General features: G+C 45.4%; 1 protein-coding gene across 1 annotated transcript in view; it reads left to right on the top strand.

The window, feature by feature from the left end:
- The window catches only part of LOC136626753 (pancreatic lipase-related protein 2-like), a 28,581-nt gene extending 6,757 nt beyond the window's left edge, over nucleotides 1-21,824 (top strand). Inside the window, exons 2-11 of the mRNA XM_066601759.1 lie at nucleotides 3,244-3,398; nucleotides 7,921-8,046; nucleotides 9,833-9,973; nucleotides 12,865-12,973; nucleotides 14,271-14,381; nucleotides 14,449-14,553; nucleotides 19,719-19,837; nucleotides 20,078-20,207; nucleotides 20,315-20,426; nucleotides 21,656-21,824. Of these exons, the coding sequence (XP_066457856.1) occupies nucleotides 3,244-3,398; nucleotides 7,921-8,046; nucleotides 9,833-9,973; nucleotides 12,865-12,973; nucleotides 14,271-14,381; nucleotides 14,449-14,553; nucleotides 19,719-19,837; nucleotides 20,078-20,207; nucleotides 20,315-20,426; nucleotides 21,656-21,824 (1,277 nt within the window). The remainder of the gene's footprint in view (nucleotides 1-3,243; nucleotides 3,399-7,920; nucleotides 8,047-9,832; nucleotides 9,974-12,864; nucleotides 12,974-14,270; nucleotides 14,382-14,448; nucleotides 14,554-19,718; nucleotides 19,838-20,077; nucleotides 20,208-20,314; nucleotides 20,427-21,655) is intronic.
- The last annotated feature ends 2,432 nt before the right edge of the window (nucleotides 21,825-24,256 follow it).

Genomic DNA, 24,256 nt, shown 5'->3' with positions numbered 1-24,256 from the left:
TCTACCAGATGACTATTATCTCTCACAGATCACATGACAGGAGCGGCGCTCTTATTACACTTCACAGAGAACTATTATCTCCCACAGCTCACCGGACAGGACTGGCTCTCTTATTATACTTCAAAGATGACTATTATCTCTCACAGCTCACCTGACAGGACCGACGCTCTTATTATACCTCACAGATAACTATTATCTCTGACAGATCACCTGACAGGACCAGCTCTCTTATTATACCTCACTGATGACTATTATCTCTGACAGGTCACCTGACAGGACCGGCTCTCTTATTATATCTACCAGATGACTATTATCTCTCACTGATCACATGACAGGATCAGCGCTCTTATTATACCTCACAGATGACTATTATCTCTGACAGGTCACCTGACAGGACCGTCTCTCTTATTATGCCTCACAGATGACTATTATCTCTCACAAATCACCTGGCAGGACCAGCTCTCTTATTATACCTCACAGATGACTATTATCTCTCACAGCTCACCTGACAGGACCGGCGCTCTTATTATACCTCACTGATGACTATTATCTCTCACAGGTCACCTGACAGGACCGTCTCTCTTATTATACCTCACAGATGACTATTATCTCTGACAGGTCACCTGACAGGACCGTCTCTCTTATTATACCTCACTGATGACTATTGTCTCCCACAGATCAACTGACAGGACCGGCGCTCTTATTATACCTCACAGATGACTATTATCTCCCTCAGATTACCTGACAGGACAGGCTCTCTTAATATACCTCACAGATGACTATTATCTCTAACAGCTCACCTGACAGGACCGACGCTCTTATTATACCTCACAGATGACTATTATCACTCACAGATCACCTGACTGGACCGGCTCTCTTATTATACCTCACAGATGACTATTATTACTCACAGATCACCTGACAGGACTGGCTCTCTTATTATACCTCACAGATGACTATTATCACTTACAGGTCACCTGACAGAATCGGCTCTCTTATTATACCTCACAGATGACTATTATCTCTGACAGGTCACCTGACTGGACCGGCTCTCTTATTATACCTCACAGATGACTATTATCTCTGACAGGTCACCTGACAGGACCGGCTCTCTTATTATACCTCACAGATGACTATTATATCTGACAGCTCACCTGACAGCACTGGCTCTTATTATACCTCACAGATAACTATTATCTCTGACAGGTCACCTGACAGGACCGGCTCTCTTATTATGTCTACCAGATGACTATTATCTCTCACAGATCACATGACTGGAGCGGCGCTCTTATTACACTTCAAAGATGACTATTATCTCTCACAGCTCACTTGACAGGACCGGCTCTCTTATTATACCTCACAGATGGCTATTATCTCCCACAGTTCACCTAACAGGACTGGCTCTCTTATTACACCTCACAGATGACTATTATCTCTCACAGATCACCTGACAGGACGGCTCTCTTATTATACCTTACAGATGACTATTATCTCTCACAGATCACCTGACAGGACCGGCTCTCTTATTATACCTCACAGATGACTATTATCTCTCACAGATCACCTGACAGGACGGCTCTCTTATTATACCTCACAGATGGCTATTATCTCCCACAGTTCACCTGACAGGACTGGCTCTCTTATTATACCTCACAGATGACTATTATCTCCCACAGCTCACCTGACAGGACCGGCTCTCTTATTATACCTCACAGATGACTATTATCTCCCACAGCTCACCTGACAGGATCGGCTCTCTTATTATACCTCACAGATAACTATTATCTCTCACAGCTCACCTGACAGGACTAGTGCTCCTATTATACCTCACAGATGACTATTATTTCCCATAGATCACCTGACAGGACCGTCTCTTATTATACCTCAGAGATGACTATTATCTCCCACAGATCACCTGACAGGACGGCTCTCTTATTATACCTCACAGATGACTATTATCTCCCACAGCTCACCTGACAGGACCGGCTCTCTTATTATACCTCACAGATGGCTATTATCTCCCACAGCTCACCTGACAGGAGCGGCTCTCTTATTACACCTCACAGATGACTATTATCTCCCACAGCTCACCTGACAGGACCGGCTCTCTTATTATACCTCACAGATGGCTATTATCTCCCACAGCTCACCTGACAGGATCGGCTCTCTTATTACACCTCACAGATGACTATTACCTCTCACAGATCACCTGACAGGACCGGCGCTCTCATTATACCTCATGTTTTCTCCCATCTTCAGCTCCACCCACTTCCAGTCTCCCTCCCAGGGGTTGATGGGAAATGTTATGCTGTTCCTGCTTTATTTAAAGGAGATGTCCCGAGGCAGCAAGTGGGGTTATACACTTCTGTATGGCCATATTAATGCACTTTGTAATATACATTGTGCATTAATTATGAGCCATACAGAAGTTATAAAAAGTTTTTTACTTACCTGCTCCGTTGCTAGCGTCCTCGTCTCCATGGTGCCGACTAATTTTTGGCCTCCGATGGCCAAATTAGCCGCGCTTGCGCAGTCCGGGTCTTCTGCTGTTCTCTATGGGGCTCCGTGTAGCTCCGTGTAGCTCCGCCCCGTCACGTGCCGATTCCAGCCAATCAGGAGGCTGGAATCGGCAGTGGACCGCACAGAAGAGCTGCGGTCCACGAAGATAGAGGATCCCGGCGGCCATCTTCAGCGGTAAGTATTGAAGTCACCGGACCGCCGGGATTCAGGTAAGCGCTGTGCGGGTGGTTTTTTTAACCCCTGCATCGGGGTTGTCTCGCGCCGAACGGGGGGGGGGTTTAAAAAAAAAAAAAACCCGTTTCGGCGCGGGACATCTCCTTTAAGGTAGAAGGATAACAAAGTTCCTTCTTTGCACGGATGCTTTATGGCCGGTCCCATCACATAAGGGCTGCTTTGTACTGATAATGTAGTCTTTGCCCCCATGGTTCTTCCTCCTGCCGTCCTGCAGCTCCTCAGTGGGGCTATACTATATTATAAACACCTAACAACAATGTACGGGGCCGGCCCGGCAGCAGGCTTACTCCTCGTAGCTTTATTCTATGTTTCTATCAACGAGACCTTATTTATTATCACGCCTTCATCATATTCTATGGCTCAGTACAATGCAGCATACAGCAAGGTAAAGAATATCATAAAACGATGGATAATAAACCCCTACCCTAGCGGTAATACTAGTTCTGACCCCAAGTGTCATGTCCTCCCAATAATAGTGCTTCCTTGCAGGAGATGAAGTTTGCTACGGCCATCTTGGCTGTTTCTCAGATGATCCTCCTTGGTCTGGAACCCTACAGAGACCTGATCCTACCCCACCGTGGTCCCCGGAGAAGACTAATACGAGGTTCATCCTCTACACTAAAGAAAGTCCTTATTCATACCAGGTGATATATCAGCCATCACTACCGCTATTACTAGTACTACAGTGCCATGGTCACTATTACTAGCACTAGCAATATCACTATTACTTCCACTGTCACTACCGCTATTACTAGTACTACAGTGCCATGGTCACTATTACTAGTACTACAGTGCCATGGTCACTATTACTAGTACTACAGTGCCATGGTCACTATTACTAGTACTACAGTGCCATGGTCACTATTACTAGCACTACCAATATCACTATTACTTCCACTGTCACTACCACTATTACTAGTACTACAGTGCCATGGTCACTATTACTAGCACTAGCAATATCACTATTACTTCCACTGTCACTACCACTATTACTAGTACTACAGTGCCATGGTCACTATTACTAGCACTAGCAATATCACTAATAATTCCACTGTCAGTACCACTATTACTAGTACTACAGTGCCATGGTCACTATTACTAGCACTACAAGTATCACTATTACTTCCACTGGCAGTACCACTATTACTAGCACTAATATCACTAATAATTCCACTGTCACTACCACTATTACTAGTACTACAGTACTATGGCCACTATTACTAGCACCAGCAATATCACTATTACTTCCACTGTCACTACCACTATTACTAGTACTACAGTACCATGGCCACTATTACTAGCACGAGCAATATCACTATTAATTCCACTGTCACTACCACTATTACTAGTACTACAGTACTATGGCCACTATTACTAGCACCAGCAATATCACTATTACTTCCACTGTCACTACCACTATTACTAGTACTACAGTACCATGGCCACTATTACTAGCACGGGCAATATCACTATTACTTCCACTGTCACTACCGCTATTACTAGTACTACAGTGCCATGGTCACTATTACTAGCACTACCAATATTACTATTACTTCCACTGTCACTACCACTATTACTAGTACTACAGTGCCATGGTCACTATTACTAGCACTACCAATATTACTATTACTTCCACTGTCACTACCACTATTACTAGTACTACAGTGCCATGGTCACTATTACTAGCACTACCAGTATCAATATTACTTCCACTGGCAGTACCACTATTACTAGTACTACAGTGCCATGGTCACTATTACTAGCACTACCAGTATCAATATTACTTCCACTGTCACTACCACTATTACTAGTACTACAGTACCATGGTCACTATTACTAGCACTACCAGTATCAATATTACTTCCACTGGCAGTACCACTATTACTAGTATTACAGTACCATGGTCACTATTACTAGCACTACCAGTATCACTATTACTTCCACTGGCAGTACCACTATTACTAGTATTACAGTACCATGGTCACTATTACTAGCACTACCAGTATCACTATTACTTCCACTGTCACTACCGCTATTACTAGTACTATCACTAGCATTATTAATGTTAACATCACTGTCATTATTACTACCAGTAATAATGGAAGAATAAATTATTGATAAACACATAACGCCTGGAATGCTACCATCTTTCTGCTGATATATTGGATTATGTATTTGGGGTTTTTGAGCCTCTGACCCCCACTCTTTTGGCGTGCATTACATAGACTTTTTAGTCTTCTCGAACGGATTTAAATATCCTGAAGTGTGCTGTGAGTGATTACAAGTGGATTATTACTACCAGTATCACTATTGCTACCTCTATTACTAGTACTACCACTATCACTACCACTGTTAAGAGTACTACAGTACCACTGTTCTTACCACTATTACTAGTACTAGCACTATCAACATCACTGTCACTATCCTTACCACTATTACTAGTTTTACCATTGCCACAGTCAATATCAGTATCACTATTACTATTCCTTCCATCATCTTTACTACTACCACTATCACTAGTACTATCACTTTCAATATCAATTTCACTATTACTTCTGCTATCATTACCACTATCACTGTCACTGTCAATAACAATCGAACTGCCACTATCACTATCACAATGACTGCCAATATCACTAGCGCTTCCATTACCACTGCCACTGCCAGTATCAGTATTACTAGTACCATCACTATCACTGCCAGTGTCAGTATTACTAGTACCACCACTATCACTGCCCGTGTCAGCATTACTAGTACCACCACTATCACTGCCAGTATCAGCATTACTAGTACCACCGCTATCACTGCCAATATCAGTATTACTAGTACCACCGCTATCACTATCAGTATTACTAGTACCATCACTATCACTGCCAGTATCAGTATTACTAGTACCATAACTATCACTGCCAGTATCAGTATTACTAGTACCATCACTATCACTGCCAGTATCAGTATTACTAGTACCACTGCTATCACTGCCAGTATCAGTATTACTAGTACCATCACTATCACTGCCAGTATCAGTATTACTAGTACCATCATTATCACTGCCCGTGTGAGCATTACTAGTACCACCACTATCACTGCCAGTATCAGCATTACTAGTACCACCGCTATCACTGCCAGTATCAGTATTACTAGTACCACCGCTATCACTATCAGTATTACTAGTACCATCACTATCACTGCCAGTATCAGTATTACTAGTACCACTGCTATCACTGCCAGTATCAGTATTACTAGAACCATCACTATCACTGCCAGTATCAGTATTACTAGTACCATCACTATCACTGCCAGTATCAGTATTACTAGTACCACTGCTATCACTGCCAGTATCAGTATTACTAGTACCATCACTATCACTGCCAGTATCAGTATTACTAGTACCATCATTATCACTGCCCGTGTGAGCATTACTAGTACCACCGCTATCACTGCCAGTATCAGTATTACTAGTACCACCGCTATCACTATCAGTATTACTAGTACCATCACTATCACTGCCAGTATCAGTATTACTAGTACCACTGCTATCACTGCCAGTATCAGTATTACTAGAACCATCACTATCACTGCCAGTATCAGTATTACTAGAACCATCACTATCACTGCCAGTATCAGTATTACTAGTACCATCATTATCACTGCCCGTGTCAGCATTACTAGTACCACCACTGTCACTGCCAAAATCAGTATTACTAGTACCATCACTATCGCTGCCAGTATCAGTATTACTAGTACCATCATTATCACTGCCAGTATCAGTATTACTAGTACCTCCACTATTACTGCCAGTATCAGTATTACTAGTACTATCACTGCCAGTATCATTATTACTAGTACCATCACTATCACTGCCAGTATCAGTATTACTAGTACCATCACTATCACTGCCAGTATCAGTATTACTAGTACCTCCACTATTACTGCCAGTATCAGTATTACTAGTACCATCACTATCACTGCCAGTATCAGTATTACTAGTACCATCACTATCACTGCCAGTATCAGTATTACTAGTACCACCACTATCACTACCAGTATCAGTATTACTAGTACCATCACTATCACTGCCAGTATCAGTATTACTAGTACCACCGCTATCACTGCCAGTATCAGTATTACTAGTACCATCACTATCACTGCCAGTATCAGTATTACTAGTACCACCACTATCACTGCCAGTGTCAGTATTACGAGTACCACCGCTATCACTGCCAGTATCAGTATTACGAGTACCACCACTATCACTGCCAGTGTCAGTATTACTAGTACCACCACTATCACTGCCAGTATCAGTATTACTAGTACCGCCACTATCACTGCCAGTGTCAGTATTACTAGTACCACCACTATCACTGCCAGTATCAGTATTACTAGTACCGCCACTATCACTGCCAGTGTCAGTATTACTAGTACCACCACTATCACTGCCAGTATCAGTATTACTAGTACCGCCACTATCACTGCCAGTGTTAGTATTACTAGTACCTCCAATATCACTGCCAGTGTCAGTATTACTAGTACCATCACTATCACTGCCAGTATCAGTATTACTAGTACCACCGCTATCACTACCAGTGTCAGTATTACTAGTACCACCACTATCACTGCCAGTGTCAGTATTACTAGTACCACCACTATCACTGCCAGTGTCAGTATTATTAGTACCACCGCTATCACTGCCAGTATCAGTATCAGTATTACTAGTACCATCACTATCACTACCAGTGTCAGTATTACTAGTACTACAATTACAACTACCGGTATTACTAGCGCTATTACTAGTACCAGTCTGCATGGTGAACTACATATATCAGAATGGTCTGGCACCCTGTATCCACTATGTGTGGGAGTGTACACCAAGCACCCACCCCCCTCATTATCAGGAGGCAGTGTGAGTGGCTGTCTCATCGGTGTCCTGCACAGGTGTTATTGGCTCCTCCATTTGGTAGTCAGCTACCTGCATGGTGAGAGGAGGATGCATCTATATGCACTCCTCACCCAGTAAGTAACGGCCATTTTCTGTGATTGGTATTACTAGTACCACAACTACCAGCATCACTGACAATCACATTACCACTATTACTATCATTACTACTATTACTGTCACTAACACGGGCATTTTCTACCTAATTACACATTTATTCCTTTTTTCAGACAATCAGTGCAAACAATTTAACAAGCATCAAAAGTTCAAATTTCCAGACAAGTCGAAAGACATGTTTCATCGTTCATGGTTTGGCGGACAGGGCTGTGAATAACTGGGTGTCAGACATGTGCCAGGTAAGTGCCTTATACTACTGTAAAGTACTAATATCCGTGATGTCATCACCAGGGGCGGGGCTCTGACAACCTCTCAGACATGATACAGAGGCTGGTTGTCAGCAGTTATAGATGGGGTCACGCTCCGACAACCTCTCAGACATGATACAGAGGCTGGTTGTCAGCAGTTATAGATGGGGGTCACGCTCGGACAACCTCTCAGACATGATACAGAGGCTGGTTGTCAGCAGTTATAGATGGGGTCATGCTCTGACAACCTCTCAGATATGATACAGAGGCTGGTTACCAGCAGTTATAGATGGGGTCACGCTCTGACAACCTCTCAGACATGATATAGAGGCTGGTTGTCAGCAGTTATAGATGGGGGTCACACTCTGACAACCTCTCAGACATGATATAGAGGCTGGTTGTCAGCAGTTATAGACGGGGGCACGCTCTGACAACCTCTCAGACATGATACAGAGGCTGGTTGTCAACAGTTATAGATGGGGTCATGCTCTGGCAACCTCTCAGACATGATACAGAGGCTGGTTGTCAGCAGTTATAGATGGGGTCATGCTCTGACAACCTCTCAGACATAATATAGAGGCTGGTTGTCAACAATTATAGATGGGGTCACGCTCTGACAACCTCTCAGACACGATATAGAGGCTGGTTGTCAGCAGTTATAGACGGGGTCACGCTCTGACAACCTCTCAGACATGATACAGAGGCTGGTTGTCAACAGTTATAGATGGGGTCACGCTCTGACAACCTCTCAGACATGATATAGAGGCTGGTTGTCAGCAGTTATAGATGGGGGTCACGCTCTGACAACCTCTCAGACATGATACAGAGGCTGGTTGTCAGCAGTTATAGATGGGGGTCACGCTCTGACAACCTCTCAGACATGATACAGAGGCTGGTTGTCAGCAGTTATAGATGGGGTCACGCTCTGACAACCTCTCAGACATGATACAGAGGCTGGTTGTCAGCAGTTATAGATGGGGGTCACGCTCTGACAACCTCTCAGACATGATACAGAGGCTGGTTGTCAGCAGTTATAGATGGGGGTCACGCTCTGACAACCTCTCAGACATGATACAGAGGCTGGTTGTCAGCAGTTATAGATGGGGTCACGCTCTGACAACCTCTCAGACATGATACAGAGGTTGGTTGTCAGCAGTTATAGATGGGGTCACGCTCTGACAACCTCTCAGACACTATAGAGAGGCTGGTTGTCAGCAGTTATAGATGGGGTCTCGCTCTGACAACCTCTCAGATATGATACAGAGGCTGGTTGTCAGCAGTTATAGATGGGGTCATGCTCTGACAACCTCTCAGACATGATACAGAGGCTGGTTGTCAGCAGTTATAGATGGGGTCGCTTTCTGACAACCTCTCAGACACTATAGAGAGGCTGGTTGTCAACAGTTATAGATGGGGTCACGCTCTGACAACCTCTCGGACATGATACAGAGGCTGGTTGTCAGCAGTTATAGATGGGGGTCACGCTCTGACAACCTCTCAGACATGATACAGAGGCTGGTTGTCAGCAGTTATAGATGGGGTCACGCTCTGACAACCTCTCAGACATGATACAGAGGTTGGTTGTCAGCAGTTATAGATGGGGTCACGCTCTGACAACCTCTTCGACATGATACAGAGGTTGGTTGTCAGCAGTTATAGGTGGGGTCAGGCTCTGACAACCTCTCAGACACTATAGAGAGGCTGGTTGTACATTTAGTGTACACAAACATATATTCCGCCTATATACACTGTGGTATCTCACCTCTCCCTGCCTCAGGCCATTCTCGCAGCAGATGATGTGAACTGTATCGGTGTTGACTGGCGCCGTGGTTCTGGAAACATAGCATTATATGCTCAGGCCGCCAACAACGCCCGCCTCGTGGGGGCTGAAATCGCCTATTTGATGAAGAAATGGCAGGTAAGTATCTGGGAATGCTGTATGTCATCCACAATGATACATCAGTATACAGGAAACTTTGTGACCCCCACGATTGCCCCTCCCTCTTCTAATTTATGAATTTGACCACTTATATATTTACAGACCCCATAACCTTACAATTTCCATAGGGCCCGCTATTTTCACTTAAAGGGCATATACCGCCTATATTTTTTAATAACTGAAACCAGATACTCATCAATTTACTGTATATACTCGAGTATAAGCCTAGTTTTTGAGCACACTTTTTTGTGCTGAAAAAGCCCCCCTCGGGTTATACTGGAGTCAGGGAAGGTTTAAAAAAAAAACCCTCCATACTCACCTCCCAGCCAGCGGCGGTGCGGCAGGCTGCTTGAATGCTCTCCGCTGTCATCCCCTGCCGTCCTCTTTGCTCGGCTCTGTCATCCCCCGCCGTCAGCACTGTGTAAGAAAGAGCCAATCACAGCCAGTGCTTGATCATTCACAGCCAATCCAGCTGCTTTAGAATTCTCCCCGTTGTCATCTCCCTGCTCAGCTTTCAAATCCCCTGCCGTCAGTGCTGTGTAAGTAAGCGCTGTAATTGGATCGAGCGCTAGCTGTGATTGGCTGGTGCTCAATCCAATCACAGCGCTTACTTACACAGCACTGACAGAGCCAAGCGGAGAGGACGGCGGGGAATGACAGCAGGGAGAATTCAAGCAGCTTGTCGCACAGACACAGACGCCGGCTGGGAAGTAAGTATGGAGGTTTTTTGTTTTTTTTTAGTATATACTCGAGTATAGCTCGGCTTATACTTGAGTCAATAAGTTTTCCCAGCTTTTTGTGGTGAAACTTATTGTCTCGGCTTATACTCGAGTACATACGGTACTTTAGAAATAGTTTATTTTCTGATTGTAGATTTTCCGTTCTTTTTTCTGCTCATGATTATTGGGCGGCCATCTTCCCTGAGCTGCAGATAACACTTGCCTTAGAGCAGCCTCATGGGCTATACACAATGGACGGGAGGCAAATGGTTTAGCAGTGTTGTGGGCACGCTCTGTGACCTCTGCAGGGAGGAGGAGAGTACTTCTTACATCACTTGTAGACAATCCAAATGACCCCAGAGGTCTTAAATGATTGCATAGGGGACACAGAGGTCAAAAGGTTAGTTACAAAACAGGTAAAAAAATAGAAAATAAATAAATATATATAAATAAAAGAAAACCCCCCAATGCCATTGCCAACCGCAGCTGTTGCTATATGAGCCCTGTAATCTGAAAACATACAAATTATATATCAAAACAAAACGAGGAGCCCGTTCCTGTTCTTTATTTTAGCATAAATATACTAATTTTAAAAAATTAACAACTCATGTAATTTTTTTAGTTAAAAAAAAAAAGGAAAAAAAGACAGTGAAAAAAGGTATTAACCCTTTCCAATCCAATTTGTATCCGGGTTTTCCTAGGGGGCTTACTCTTTTTCTGCCGTTATACAATGGCGCTATCTGCTGGCTAAAGCCAGTACTGCATGAGGTGGCACATTGAATAGGCTCCGACAGCAGAGAGGCTGGCAATATACAGTAAGAGAACCCCGACGGATGTCTTCCAACATCGGAGCTGTACAGCCTTAAATCATAATGTCTTCAGATGTCAGACAGTGGATTGTAAAGGGTTAAAAAAAAACAAAAAAAAAACATCGCCCTGTATGTCACGGAAAAAAATAAGCAAAATTAATTTTGATAGCTGAAGAAAATAACATAGGGCAGTAAAATCATCACATGGAGAAAATCCCCAAAAAGGGTCTGTTCCTTAAGGTGCAAAACAGCCTGGTCCTTAAAGGGGTTTTGTCATTAAAAAAATAAAAATCTCTACTCACCTATCCCTCCCCAGGCAGACTCCTTACTGCATCCTCTCCTTGCTGATCTTCTCCATTCCCCTGGGTCACCTCACCGCAAGCCGTCTGGATCCTCTTTTTGGTATGAAGCCGGCATTCCTTGCATTCTTCTTCCTGCAGGTCACTGAGGGTCAGGTCCCTGTGACGTAGCATTCACTGGTTAGGAAGGAATGCTGATCTATTGCAGACACAGCGGGTATGAACAGTCTCTGCAATAACTCGGCACTCCCTGTTAGGCTGTGATAGCTACGTCACTGGCGTAGCAGACATTGCCGGGCAGGAAGAAGATTGCCTGTGAATGGATGCTTCGTCAAAGTAAGCAGAAGAATGAGCCAGCTGGAGGTGAAGTGGGGGGACTGCAGGAGGCAGAAGACCAGCGAGGAGAAGATGAGGTGAGTAGACTTCCTGGGGAGGAATAGGTGAGTATAAATTTTTTTTTTTTCAATGACAAAACCCCTTTAAGGGTTGAATAGGTCCTATGCTTTAAACATGTATCCGCAGTCTCTGGGGTAAATGTCCCCCCATTAGAACTCACCTTATTAGCAAATCTTACACTTGGTGATAATGATAGTCGCCTTCTTTTCCTGTCATTCAGGCCTTACATACAGCAGAACCTTTACTGCGTAGTAGGAACCTTTCATGCAGGAAGGGATAGGCCGCACGCTGCAGCGCAAGAGGAACTGAAAGGGGCTTAAAACCTGCAATTCTGCAACTAAATCCTCTGTTAGACCTGCAGAATTTGATGTGAAATTCCACAGCTGCAGATTTGGCTGTTCCCTGCGGCGTAATTCCGTTTCATGTCAGAGGTCCCGTATGGAGATACACAACCTCCATGTGCTGCCATACAGGCTCTATCAGGTACAAGTCTTCATACTGTACCTCTATACATCTGATTGAAGCCCCCAGACATAACCCTCATACAGAGGTCCAGTATAGGCCCCATCCACTATAATGGAGGCTCTATTACAGCTCTGCACAATATGTATGACAGCCGTGTGCTGACCCTACCCGTGTCTCCTCAGGAAGAGCTGGGATACCCTCCATCCAACGTTCACATCATCGGGCACAGTCTGGGCGCTCATGCGGCTGCAGAAGCCGGGAGGAGATTCCCTGGAGTCAGAAGGATCACAGGTACGAAAAGTCCACCAGGAGCTGCGGTGTCCGGGTCATATATTATAACCCCTATATACAAACCTCAGTCTGTATGGCACACGTATATATTACAACTGGTCGATGGGGTGTTCTGTGCCAAACATAGTTAGACGTGATCTGGCAAAAGTATGTGAACCTTTGCTTTGAGTATCTGGTGTGACTTCCCCTGTGCTAGTACCACTACCGTATTTCCCAGGTGGTATGAGATTTTTATGCTATATTGCAGTTTTTTCCTCTCTCTGAATTTAACGCTTCTCATTTACGCCAAAAATCTCTATTTTAGTCTCATCTGTCCATAAAACCCTGTTCCAACAGCCTTCTGGCTTGTCCAGGTGATCTTGTAGCACTCTACAGGTGGCAGCAATGTTCTTTTTGGAGAGCAGTGGCTTTCTCTGCACAATCCTGGCATGCGCACCATTGTTGTCCAGTGTCCTCCTGATTGGAATGTTCATGAGTCCACCATTAGTTAATGTGAAAAAGGCCTTCAGTTGCTTAGAGGTTATCTTGGATTCCTGGGTTTCTTTGTGACCTCACGGATTATTGTACACCTTGAACTTGGCGTGATTTTTGTTGGTCGACCATACGGCGGAGGGTAATAATGATTTTGAATTTCCTCCATTTGTATACAATCTGTGGAATGATGGAGTCTAAACTCTTTAGAGATGGTTTTGTAACCTTTTCCAGCCTGAGGAGCATCAACAACTCTTCTTACAAATTTACTTTGATTGTACCATGTGATGCACTTTCCAAAACAGCTTGTGAAGATCAACCTTTGATAGACCCCTGTTCTTTAAATATAATACCTGACTGTCATCCCACCTGACTCTAAATTTACCTTTAAATTATCTGCTAATCCTAAGGGTTCACATACTTTTGCCACTTACAGATATGTAATATTGGATCATTTTCTTCAAGAAATAAGTGACCAAATCCAATACTTTTCTCTCCTGAGGCAGAGCCCCCAAATCCACTGAGTGGCCAAAGAGTTATATACCCACTGACTACAGCTACCACTAGTGGGAGCTCAGGAGATTACAATATATACATTGACCACAGTATACAGTGATCTAATGAGCTCCCCCTAGTGGTCCCTGTAGGCAGGTGAAATATTTTCATGTAACTATAACTACACATTGGATTTGGAGCTTTGTATCAGAAAAATAGATCTCCAACCCATATACATCATGGCATTATTCACTGGAGGTTTTGGACATGGGGCTCACCGCCCACCACCGCACATCGCTCACTCTGCTCCTTCTCTTCATTGTTTTGTAAGGACTGGACCCGGCACGGCCCTGGTTTGAGAACACACCTGCAGATGTTCGCCTGGACCCTTCCGATGCCGATTTTGTTGATGTGATTCACACAGACATCAAAATGTTTATGGGTAATGAAGTCTACAGTTAGGCGTATGGTTGTCAGAACGAGTCCAACTCTTGTTTCAACTTCACCAGGTGTCGGGATGATAAAACCTGTCGGACACCTTGACTTCTACCCGAATGGAGGAGGTCACATGACCGGATGTCCAAGCAAGTTTGCATTTCTGAGTAACGCGAATGGTGAGATCTTCTCATTGACGCTCCACAGCGTGATCCCTCTTACAGCACAATCCACACCGAAAACCACAAAAAAAGTGTCAAAATTTGCATTATTGGTGCAGACTTTGATGCGGATCTGCAGATTTCACCCTTTTAATTGAAGAGATGAAATCTGCTGCAGATTTGCGTCAAAATCAACATCAATGAGGAGCACATTCTACGCTGCAGAAAATCCATGCCACTTTCTGCTACATGTGAACATACCTCTACAGCAGAGAATCCGTGGTGTAACCGCTCTTAGGGAACGTTGACTTAGCGTTATTGTACACGCTGTGTGATTCCGCTCGGTTGTTACGTGACCGCTGCTGAAAACAGCGCTGTGATGGAATCCTTGACTAAAAACAAACGAACTGTTCACAAGTATTGTGAATCGGACATCTCTGTGGGCATTTACAAGGTTTCTATTGTATTTGGAGTACACAATAATGTAGCCAACTACGGTACAATGTACTGCAAGACGAATTAAAGTGGAAACCCGTGAAACATAGATCATTGTAGACCATATGTTCGTCGAGGTTTGTCTATATTTTCCCTATAAAGCTCCTCCTCTCTTTCTCTCGCTCTTTCTCTCTCCCTCACTTTCCCCCTCTCACTCACCCTCCCCCTCCCTCTATCCCTCTCTCTAACTCTCCACCCCCTCTCTATTCCCCTCCCTCACCTTTACTCTTCCCCTTCCTCTATTCCTCTCCAGCACTCTCCCCCCTCCCTTGCCCACACACTCTCCCTCTATTTCTCTCCCTCACTCTCTCCCCTCCCTCTATTCCTCTCCCTCACTCTCCCCCCTCCCTCTACCCCTCTCCCTAACTCTGCCCCCTCCTTCTACCCTTCTCACTCTCCACCCCTCTCTCTATTCCTCTCCCTCACTTTCTTTCCACCCTCTTTCTCTCTCTTTCATCCTTCTCCCTCACTCTCCACCCCTCCTTCTATTCCTCTCCCTCACTCTTCCCCTCTCTATATCCTTCTCCCTCATTCTTCCCCCTCCCTTACTCCCTCTACCCCTCTCCCTCACACTTCCCCCTCCCTTTATTCCTCTCCCTCCTTATCCCCCCTCCATTCCTCTCACTCACTCTCTCCCCACCCTCTATTCATCTCCCTCACTCTACCCCCTCCCTGTGTTCATCTCCCTCCCTCTCTCCCCTTCCTCTATCCCTCTCCCTCACCCCCCTCCTTCTATCCCTCTCCCTCACCCCCCTCCCTCTATCCCTCTCCCTCACTCTCCCACCTCCCTCTAACCCTCCCCCTCACTCTCTCCTCTTCCTCTATCCCTCTCCCTCACTCTCCCCATCACTCTATCCCTCTCCCTCACTCTCCCCCATTCCTCTCCCTTACTCTCCCCCTCCTCTATTCCTCTCCCTCACTCTCCCCTCCCTTTATTCCTCCCACTCACTCTCCCCCTCCCTCTTTCCCTCTCTCTAACTCTCCACCCCTTATCTATTCCGCTCCCTCACCCTATCCCTCTCCTTTACTCTCCCCCTTCCTCTATTCCTCTCCAGCACCCTCCCCCTGACAGGGCACACTATTATATACATATACACACAGACACACACTATTATTACACATACATGCGCACAGACGCACACTATTATTACACATATGCACACAGGCGCATACTATTATACACATACATGCACACAGACGCACACTATTATACACGTATATGCACAGACGCACACTATTATGAACATACATGCGCACAGACGCACACTATTATTACACATACATGCGCACAGACGCACACTATTATTACACATACATGCGCACAGACGCACACTATTATTACACATATGCACACAGGCGCACACTATTATACACATACATGCACAGACGCACACTATTATACACATTATTATTACACATATGCGCACAGATGCACACTATTATGAGCCTCGTGTGGCGCAGAGTGTAAGCTCTCATCTACGACCTGAAGGTTGCAAGTTCGATTCCTGCCTAATTCAGGTAGCTCAAGGGTGACTCAGCCTTCCATCCTTCCGAGGTCGGTAAAATGAGAACCCAGCTTGGTGGGGGGTAATAAGTAATAATTACCTGAAAGCGCTGCGGAATAAGTTGGCGCTATACAAATACCAAGATTTATTTTTATTTTTTTTATCATACACATATGCACACAGACGCACACTATTATACACATATGCACACAAACGCACACTATTATACACATATATGCACACTATTATACACATATGCACACAGAGGCACACTATTATACACATACATGCACACAAACGCACACTATTTTACACATACATGCACGGACGCACACTATTATACACATATGCACATAGACCCACATGATTATACACATATGAACACAGACTCACACTATTATACACATATGCACACAGACGCACACTATTATACACGTATACGCACACTATTATACACATATGCACACAGACGCACACTATTATACACATAAGTGCACAAACGCACACTATTATACACATACATGCACACAGACGCACATACATATACGCACAGACAGACACACACACACATATATATATATACACACACACACATACATGCATACATACATATGCACACAAGGACACTTCTGCATTTTTATACTTACCTTTATCAAATGTGGTCCCACTGGCAGGTATAACGGCTGCTCTCTTCTTGGGGCCCTCCTGCATATTTGGGCCCCTGATGTCTCCCCAGGCCTGCAGCCATGAACAGAGGAGGTCAGTGCTGACCAGGCTCTCACCCTGCAGCTGTGCCTCCTCAGCGTCCCTCTTCTTGCTGCAGAGATCATGTTCTCTGCACTCCCCTTCCCTCCTCCGCGGCCGTTGTCAGTCTGCTATCGGCACTCCTCTATTACTGTCTGCACTAGACAGAACAAGCCGAGAGAAGATCTCCTACTGACAGCAGCACGGAGGGTGAGGGAACTTACTGCACAGCCGGCGGGCTACAGAAAATGAGGCGGCGGGCCGGATTCGGCCCGCGGGCCTTGTGTTTGACACCTGTGGCTTGTCCTTTCTTCTAACCTCCTAATAGTACACCTTGTTACAACCTGTGCATTCTATAGCATATATTCCGCCTGTACTTTCACAATGAATGTAGCTTTTAATAGGAAATGCTTTGTTCTATCATCATTGTAATAGTTGTAGATGGGTTTGGTTTTGTCACACACGTTCCATCTGTTCCTTCCGCCCTTTTCTTCTAACCAGGGGCCAGATCTTTTATTTGGTGAATGGAATAGACTTCGGGATGGTAGATTGCTCACACCTGTTTGTAAGATTGTATCTATATCATTACCCTGTCTTAGAATGGGTAGATGTAGTATGATTCCCTGATGCCATTAACATTTCTGCTGACTGGTGTGGAGGATGCCGCCCCTCTGTCATATCTGTTACTTCTGTTTATCCGTCTTGTTCTATGCCGATCGCTCAGATTCTGCTCTATCGATTTGATCGACTTTGAGTTTAGCTTTTCTCAAATGGCTCGTACTGTGGCCTCGTTTCTTCAGATTCTTCTCTCTTGTACTTTATATTCCTTATTGTCTGAACAGGCACGTTTAGCTCTTATGGTATGACATGGATGTGAGCTCTTGGCATGGAGGATCACGTTGCCTGAAGTTGCTTTTTATAAAGGCATATATCCACTCTATTATTAATAGGGCGGACTTTCTTTTTACTAAAATTCCCTCCCTCTATACCTCTGCCTCACTCTCCACCCTCCCTCTATACCTCTGCCTTACTCTCCCCCCTCCCTCTATACCTCTGCCTTACTCTCCCCCCTCCCTCTATACCTCTGCCTTACTCTCCCCCCTCCCTCTATACCTCTGCCTTACTCTCCCCCCTCCCTCTATACCTCTGCCTTACTCTCCCCCCTCTCTCTATACCTCTGCCTTACTCTCCCCCCTCTCTCTATACCTCTGCCTTACTCTCTCCCCTCTCTCTATACCTCTGCCTTACTCTCCCCCCTCTCTCTATACCTCTGCCTTACTCTCCCCCCTCTCTCTATACCTCTGCCTTACTCCCCCCCTCCCTCTATACCTCTGCCTTACTCTCCCCCCTCCCTCTATACCTCTGCCTTACTCTCCCCCCTCCCTCTATACCTCTGCCTTACTCTCCCCCCTCCCTCTATACCTCTGCCTTACTCTCCCCCCTCCCTCTATACCTCTGCCTTACTCTCCCCCTCCCTCTATACCTCTGCCTTACTCTCCCCCCTCCCTCTATTCCTCTCCCTCACTCTCCCCCCCCTTCCTCTATTCCTCTCCCTCGCTCCCCCTCCCTCTATTCATCTCCCTCACTCTCCCCCTCCCTCTATCCCTCTTCCTCACTCTCCCCCTCCCTCTGTCCCTCTCCCTCACTCTCCCCCTCCCTCTATCCCTCTCCCTCACTCTTCCACCTACCTCTATTCCTCTCGCTCACTCCCCCCCTCTATCCCTCTCGCTCACTCCCCCCCCTCTATTCCTCTCCCTCACTCTCCCCCCTCCCTCTATCCCTCACTGTCCCCCTCCCTCTATCCCTTTCCCTCCCTCTCCCCCCTCTATTCCTCTTCCTCTCTCTCCCCCCTCACTCTATTCACCTCACTCCCTCACTGTATGCCCCTCCCTCACTCCCCCCCCATTCCTCTATCCCTCTCCCTCACTCTCCCCCCTCCCTCTATCCCTCTCCCTCACTGTCCCCCTCCCTCTATCCCTTTCCCTACCTCCCCCCTCTATTCCTCTTCCTCTCTCTCCCCCATCATTCTATCAACCTCACTCCCCCACTATTCCCCTCACTCACTCTTTCCCCCTCCCTCTATTTTTCTCCCTCACTCTCCCCCCTTCCCTCTATCCACCTCTCTCCCTCTCTCTATATATGTTTATATACTTAACAGTATAAAAACACGTATGTTCACCACACACAGAAGACACAGTGTAATCACTGACTTAGGCCAGCCTCACACAGGTGTTTGACAGCATTTTTGATGCCCCCTATCATGGCTATGGGAGATGTGGTATGTTAAAAATCCCAGAAACGCACTAAAATAGAACAGACAGCGTCTGATTAGCGCGGCTGAGAAGCCGCATTGAAACGCTGTAAAAACCGTCAGTGTGACCGGCCTTAATTGCATCCTGTTCTCCCAGTTTAATGATTTTTATGACATTTGCTTCACAGCGGTGTTGGAGATTTTGGCGTGTAACCACTTCCGGGCGTTTCACTACTTTACGCACAGCGTCAGCCACCGCGACGGTTTCACCAGCTACCCCTGTGAGAGCTACGAGGCCTTCACTGCAGTAAGTTCTGAATGATACTCTCATCATCTCCAGCGTACCCGGTCCATTTCTCATATCTGCTAGGTGACAACCAACATGGCTGCCATTACCGCAGGGAGAGGGCGTCACCCAGCTCGGACTCCTGAGTGGTGGATCTGCGCAGTCATGTGACCTTAGAAACTTCAGGATCCTGTAAGTAAATACTTGGAGTACTCCTCCTGTCAGCCGAGAGTAATATTGGGGTGCACTTGCTTTCTGCAGGGCTCCTGTTTCCCCTGTCCCCCCGGTGGCTGCCCCTATATGGGGTACTATGCCGACTCCTCCCACTACAACGCCACCAGGAATCAGAGCTTCTATCTAATGACCGGAGGGGACCACAACCAGTTCTCCAGTAAGTACTTTGGGTCATCTAGTAATATGACAGACTATCAGGCTTTCCGGACCATCAGATGCGGGACGTATACTGCCATCTAATGTTCTCCTCTTGTGCCCCTCCAGGCTGGAGATACAAGATCTCAGTGTCATTGAGAGGAACCGCAAGACTGTATGGAAGGATGTACGTGACCCTCTATGGGCCCGGGGACAGCAGCATAGACCATATGGTGTACAGGTGAGCCCTACACATTCTGGGGGGACATATGGGGCGCTGCATCAGGATTCAGGGGACGACGTTACAGTATATACATAGAGGAAGCCTTGAGTGGAAAATACCAGATATACACACTGGTGTAGCCATGCTTGGTAAGCCTGATTGCTCCAGTCACATCCAGAGCTGCAGTCACTATTCTGTTACACCATGTCTTATACTCCAGTCACATCCAGAGCTGCAGTCACTATTCTGTTACATCATGTCTTATACTCCAGTCACATCCAGAGCTGCAGTCACTATTCTATTACATCATGTGTACTCCAGTCACATCCAGAGCTGCAGTCACTATTCTATTACACCATGTCTTATACTCCAATCACATCCAAAACTGCAGTCACTATTCTGTTACATCATCTATTATACTCCAGTCACCTCCAGAGCTGCAATCACTATTCTATTACATAATATATACTCCAGTCACATCCAGAGCTGCAGTCACTATTTTGTTACACCATGTCTTATACTCCAGTCACATCCAGAGCTGCAGTCACTATTCTATTACATCATGTGTACTCCAGTCACATCCAGAGCTGCAGTCACTATTTTATTACACCATGTCTTATACTCCAATCACATCCAAAGCTGCAGTCACTATTCTGTTACATCATATATTATACTCCAATCACCTCCAGAGCTGCAGTCTCTATTCTATTACACCATGTCTTATACTCCAGTCACATCCAGAGCTGCAGTCACTATTCTGTTACATTGTTTTATATACCAGTCACATCCAGAGCTGCAGTCACTCTTCAGTTACATCATGGGTACTCCAGTCACAACCAGATCTACAGTCACTTTTCAATTACATGCTTTATGCTCCAGTCACATCCAGACCTGCTGTCACTGTTCTCTTACATCATATCTTATACTCCATTCACATCCAGAGCTGCAATCGCAGTATTGCAGGTTGCCCTTGGATAAAGCTCTCTCTGACCTACTGTACCTGATCATCGCTGACTGTGGAAATGTCACAAGAGCTCCCATAATGCATTGTTGTATAGTAACCAGAAGAATTGGGGCTGCAGCTCTGCATGTACCTGGGGTATAAAAGATGATGCCACAGCACAACTGTGAATGCAGCTCTGGTTGTGACTGGAGCCTCTGGTTATTCAGTCACTGCTTATTCTGTGCAGCTCTGTATGTGAATTGTGACGGTGACATCACATCTGTGGGTTTGTTGCTGCCTGTAGGGGGCGTCTGGTCCCTGGAGAGACGTATTCTGCCTTCATGGACTCTGGAGTGAAGCTTCGCCCTCCGCACAATCTCACCTTTCACTGGACCCCGATGTTCGGTCTCTTCACGGTCCAGCTGGGAGCAGAGAGGATAGACGTTCAGTCCGGGGAGGACGGGACAATGTGAGTACCTCAGTGCTGCAGTAGGGGGCGATACCCTCCCTGTGTGGGGTCATCACACTTATATCTAATCTGTGGGGTCATTATATTATATATACGGCTGATGCTGATTATAGCACCTGCTCTACCACAGTCCAGGCATGGTCACCACTGATACATTGTAACAAACTACCTCACAGAGCAAACAATCAGCTGTGGCACATTAGGTCAGGAATGGATTCGGCCCTTGACAGCAAGCAGAGATCTGCAAAGGGATGAGAATATAAAGCATTCAGTCTAACAGAAAGTTACAGATCTTATTGTTGTACAGCGATGGAGCTTTATTTATAAAGGACTGAACATCAAACCTCTAGAGCGGTAATATAGTGATGACCGAGGAGTGGACACCGGCCCTTTAATGCCTGGTACAGTGGAGAGACAGTATAGTGAAGACTGGAGAATGGACACTGGCCCTTTAACGGATAGTTACAGTATAGAGACAGTATAGTGAAGACTGGAGAATGGACACTGGCCCTTTAACGGATAGTTACAGTATAGAGACAGTATAGTGCATACGGGGAATGTACACCGACTTCCTAATACATAGTACAGTATAGAGACAGTATAGGGAGGACTGGGGAATGGACACTGGCCCTTTAACGGATAGTTACAGTATAGAGACAGTATAGGGAGGACTGGGAAATGGACACTGGCCCTTTAACGGATAGTTACAGTATAGAGACAGTATAGTGCATACGGGGAATGTACACCGACTTCCTAATACATAGTACAGTATAGAGACAGTATAGGGAGGACTGGGGAATGGACAGTGGCTCTTTAATACGTAGTACAGTATAGAGACAGGATAGTGATGATGGAGATAAGGACACCGGCCCTTTAATCGCCTTGAGTGGCACGCACGGAAATTTTCCATGACGACCTCCACTGCCCATAGTGATATAGCCCAGAAGATTTCCGGGCTATGGTTCACTATGGGAGCTGCAGAGCACAATGCCACAAGCTGCGGCATTGTGCCCTGCCTGCACAGACCCACAGAGCAGTGCAGGACATTGAAAAGCAGAAGCAGGAAGATATTACATCTCTGCCGGCAATCTTCTGCCTCTATTTTTAAACTCCTGCACCTGCATCGGCTTGTTAGAAGCTGGCCAATGGTCTCCGTGGCAGGGTAAAAGGCTGGTGCTTGGCTGTCGGAGGATAGCCAGGCACCAGCTCTTACGCAGCAGAGAATGGAGAAAACCTCCAATCTCTGCTGTTTAACCCTTTACATGCCGGAGTTTATGCGACTGCAGCATGTAAAGGGCTGACACCATCGGACCCCCGCAATGTGATCAGGGGGTCCTGATGGGTCTCTGTGGAAGTCCCCTAAAAAGTAAAAAAAATGTAGAATAAAAAACACTTGTCTCCCTTTACTTTGTAAAAAAAATAAAAACAAAAATACACATGTGGTATCCCTGCGTCGTAATGACCCAGAGGAGGAAGTTAGTGCATTATTCAACCCCTTAATGATGCGGCCCCCTCCCACCCCCCATTTTAAAAAATCCTAACTCCCTTATCTACCCGCTGTATGAGGGCTTGTTTTTTGTGGGACGAGTTGTAGTTTTCAATGGTGCCATATAAAGTACCATATAATGTACTGAAAAACTTTCACAAAATTCTAAGTGGAGTAAAATGAAAAAAAAAACCAACATTCCGCCATCCTTCAGTGCGTTTTGTTTCTACGGCGCACAAACGGAAACAAAAACAACCTGATCCCTTTATTCTCTGGGTCGGTACGATTACTGCGACACCAAACTCGGAGAGGTTTTTTTTTGCTGTAGCACTTGTATTTTTTTCAAAGACATTTCATTTTCTTTATTACTTTCTGCCGCCATCTTCTGCGCGCAATAACTTTTTGTTTCTGTTGACCTACTTGATCGAGGGCTCATTTTTAGCGCGATGTCCTGTAGTTCACCAATCTGGAATAAATACGACTTTTTGATTGCTTTTTATGGGAGACAGGGTGACTGAAAAAGTGCATTTCTGTTGTTCTTTATTTAATATTTCGGACTCCATTCGCCCTGCGGGGTAAATAATGCACTACTTTGATAGATCTGACTTTTACGGACGCAGCGATACCAGATATGTATTTTTATTTTATGATTTAGATGTTTTTATTATAGATATGGCAAAAGGAGGTGATTTAAAGTTATTACTTTTTTTTTTTAAACTGTGAAAAAGTCAAAAACTATTACAACCTGGTATGGGCATAATCAGACCGGCCTGGCTCTTTAATGCATAGAATAGTATAGAGAGAGCATAGAGATTACTGAGGAATGGACAACGGCTCTTTAATGCATAGTACAGTATAGAGACAGTATAGGGAGGACTGGAGAATTGTGACCGACCTATTAATGCATGCTACAGTGTAAAGATAATATAGTGATGACTGGGGAATGGACA

This window comes from Eleutherodactylus coqui, chromosome 4 (assembly GCF_035609145.1).
Source record: "Eleutherodactylus coqui strain aEleCoq1 chromosome 4, aEleCoq1.hap1, whole genome shotgun sequence".
NCBI classification, from domain to species: domain Eukaryota; kingdom Metazoa; phylum Chordata; class Amphibia; order Anura; family Eleutherodactylidae; genus Eleutherodactylus; species Eleutherodactylus coqui.
The sequence above is the reverse complement of the archived record's forward strand: the minus strand, read 5'-3'. Positions and strand labels throughout refer to the sequence as shown.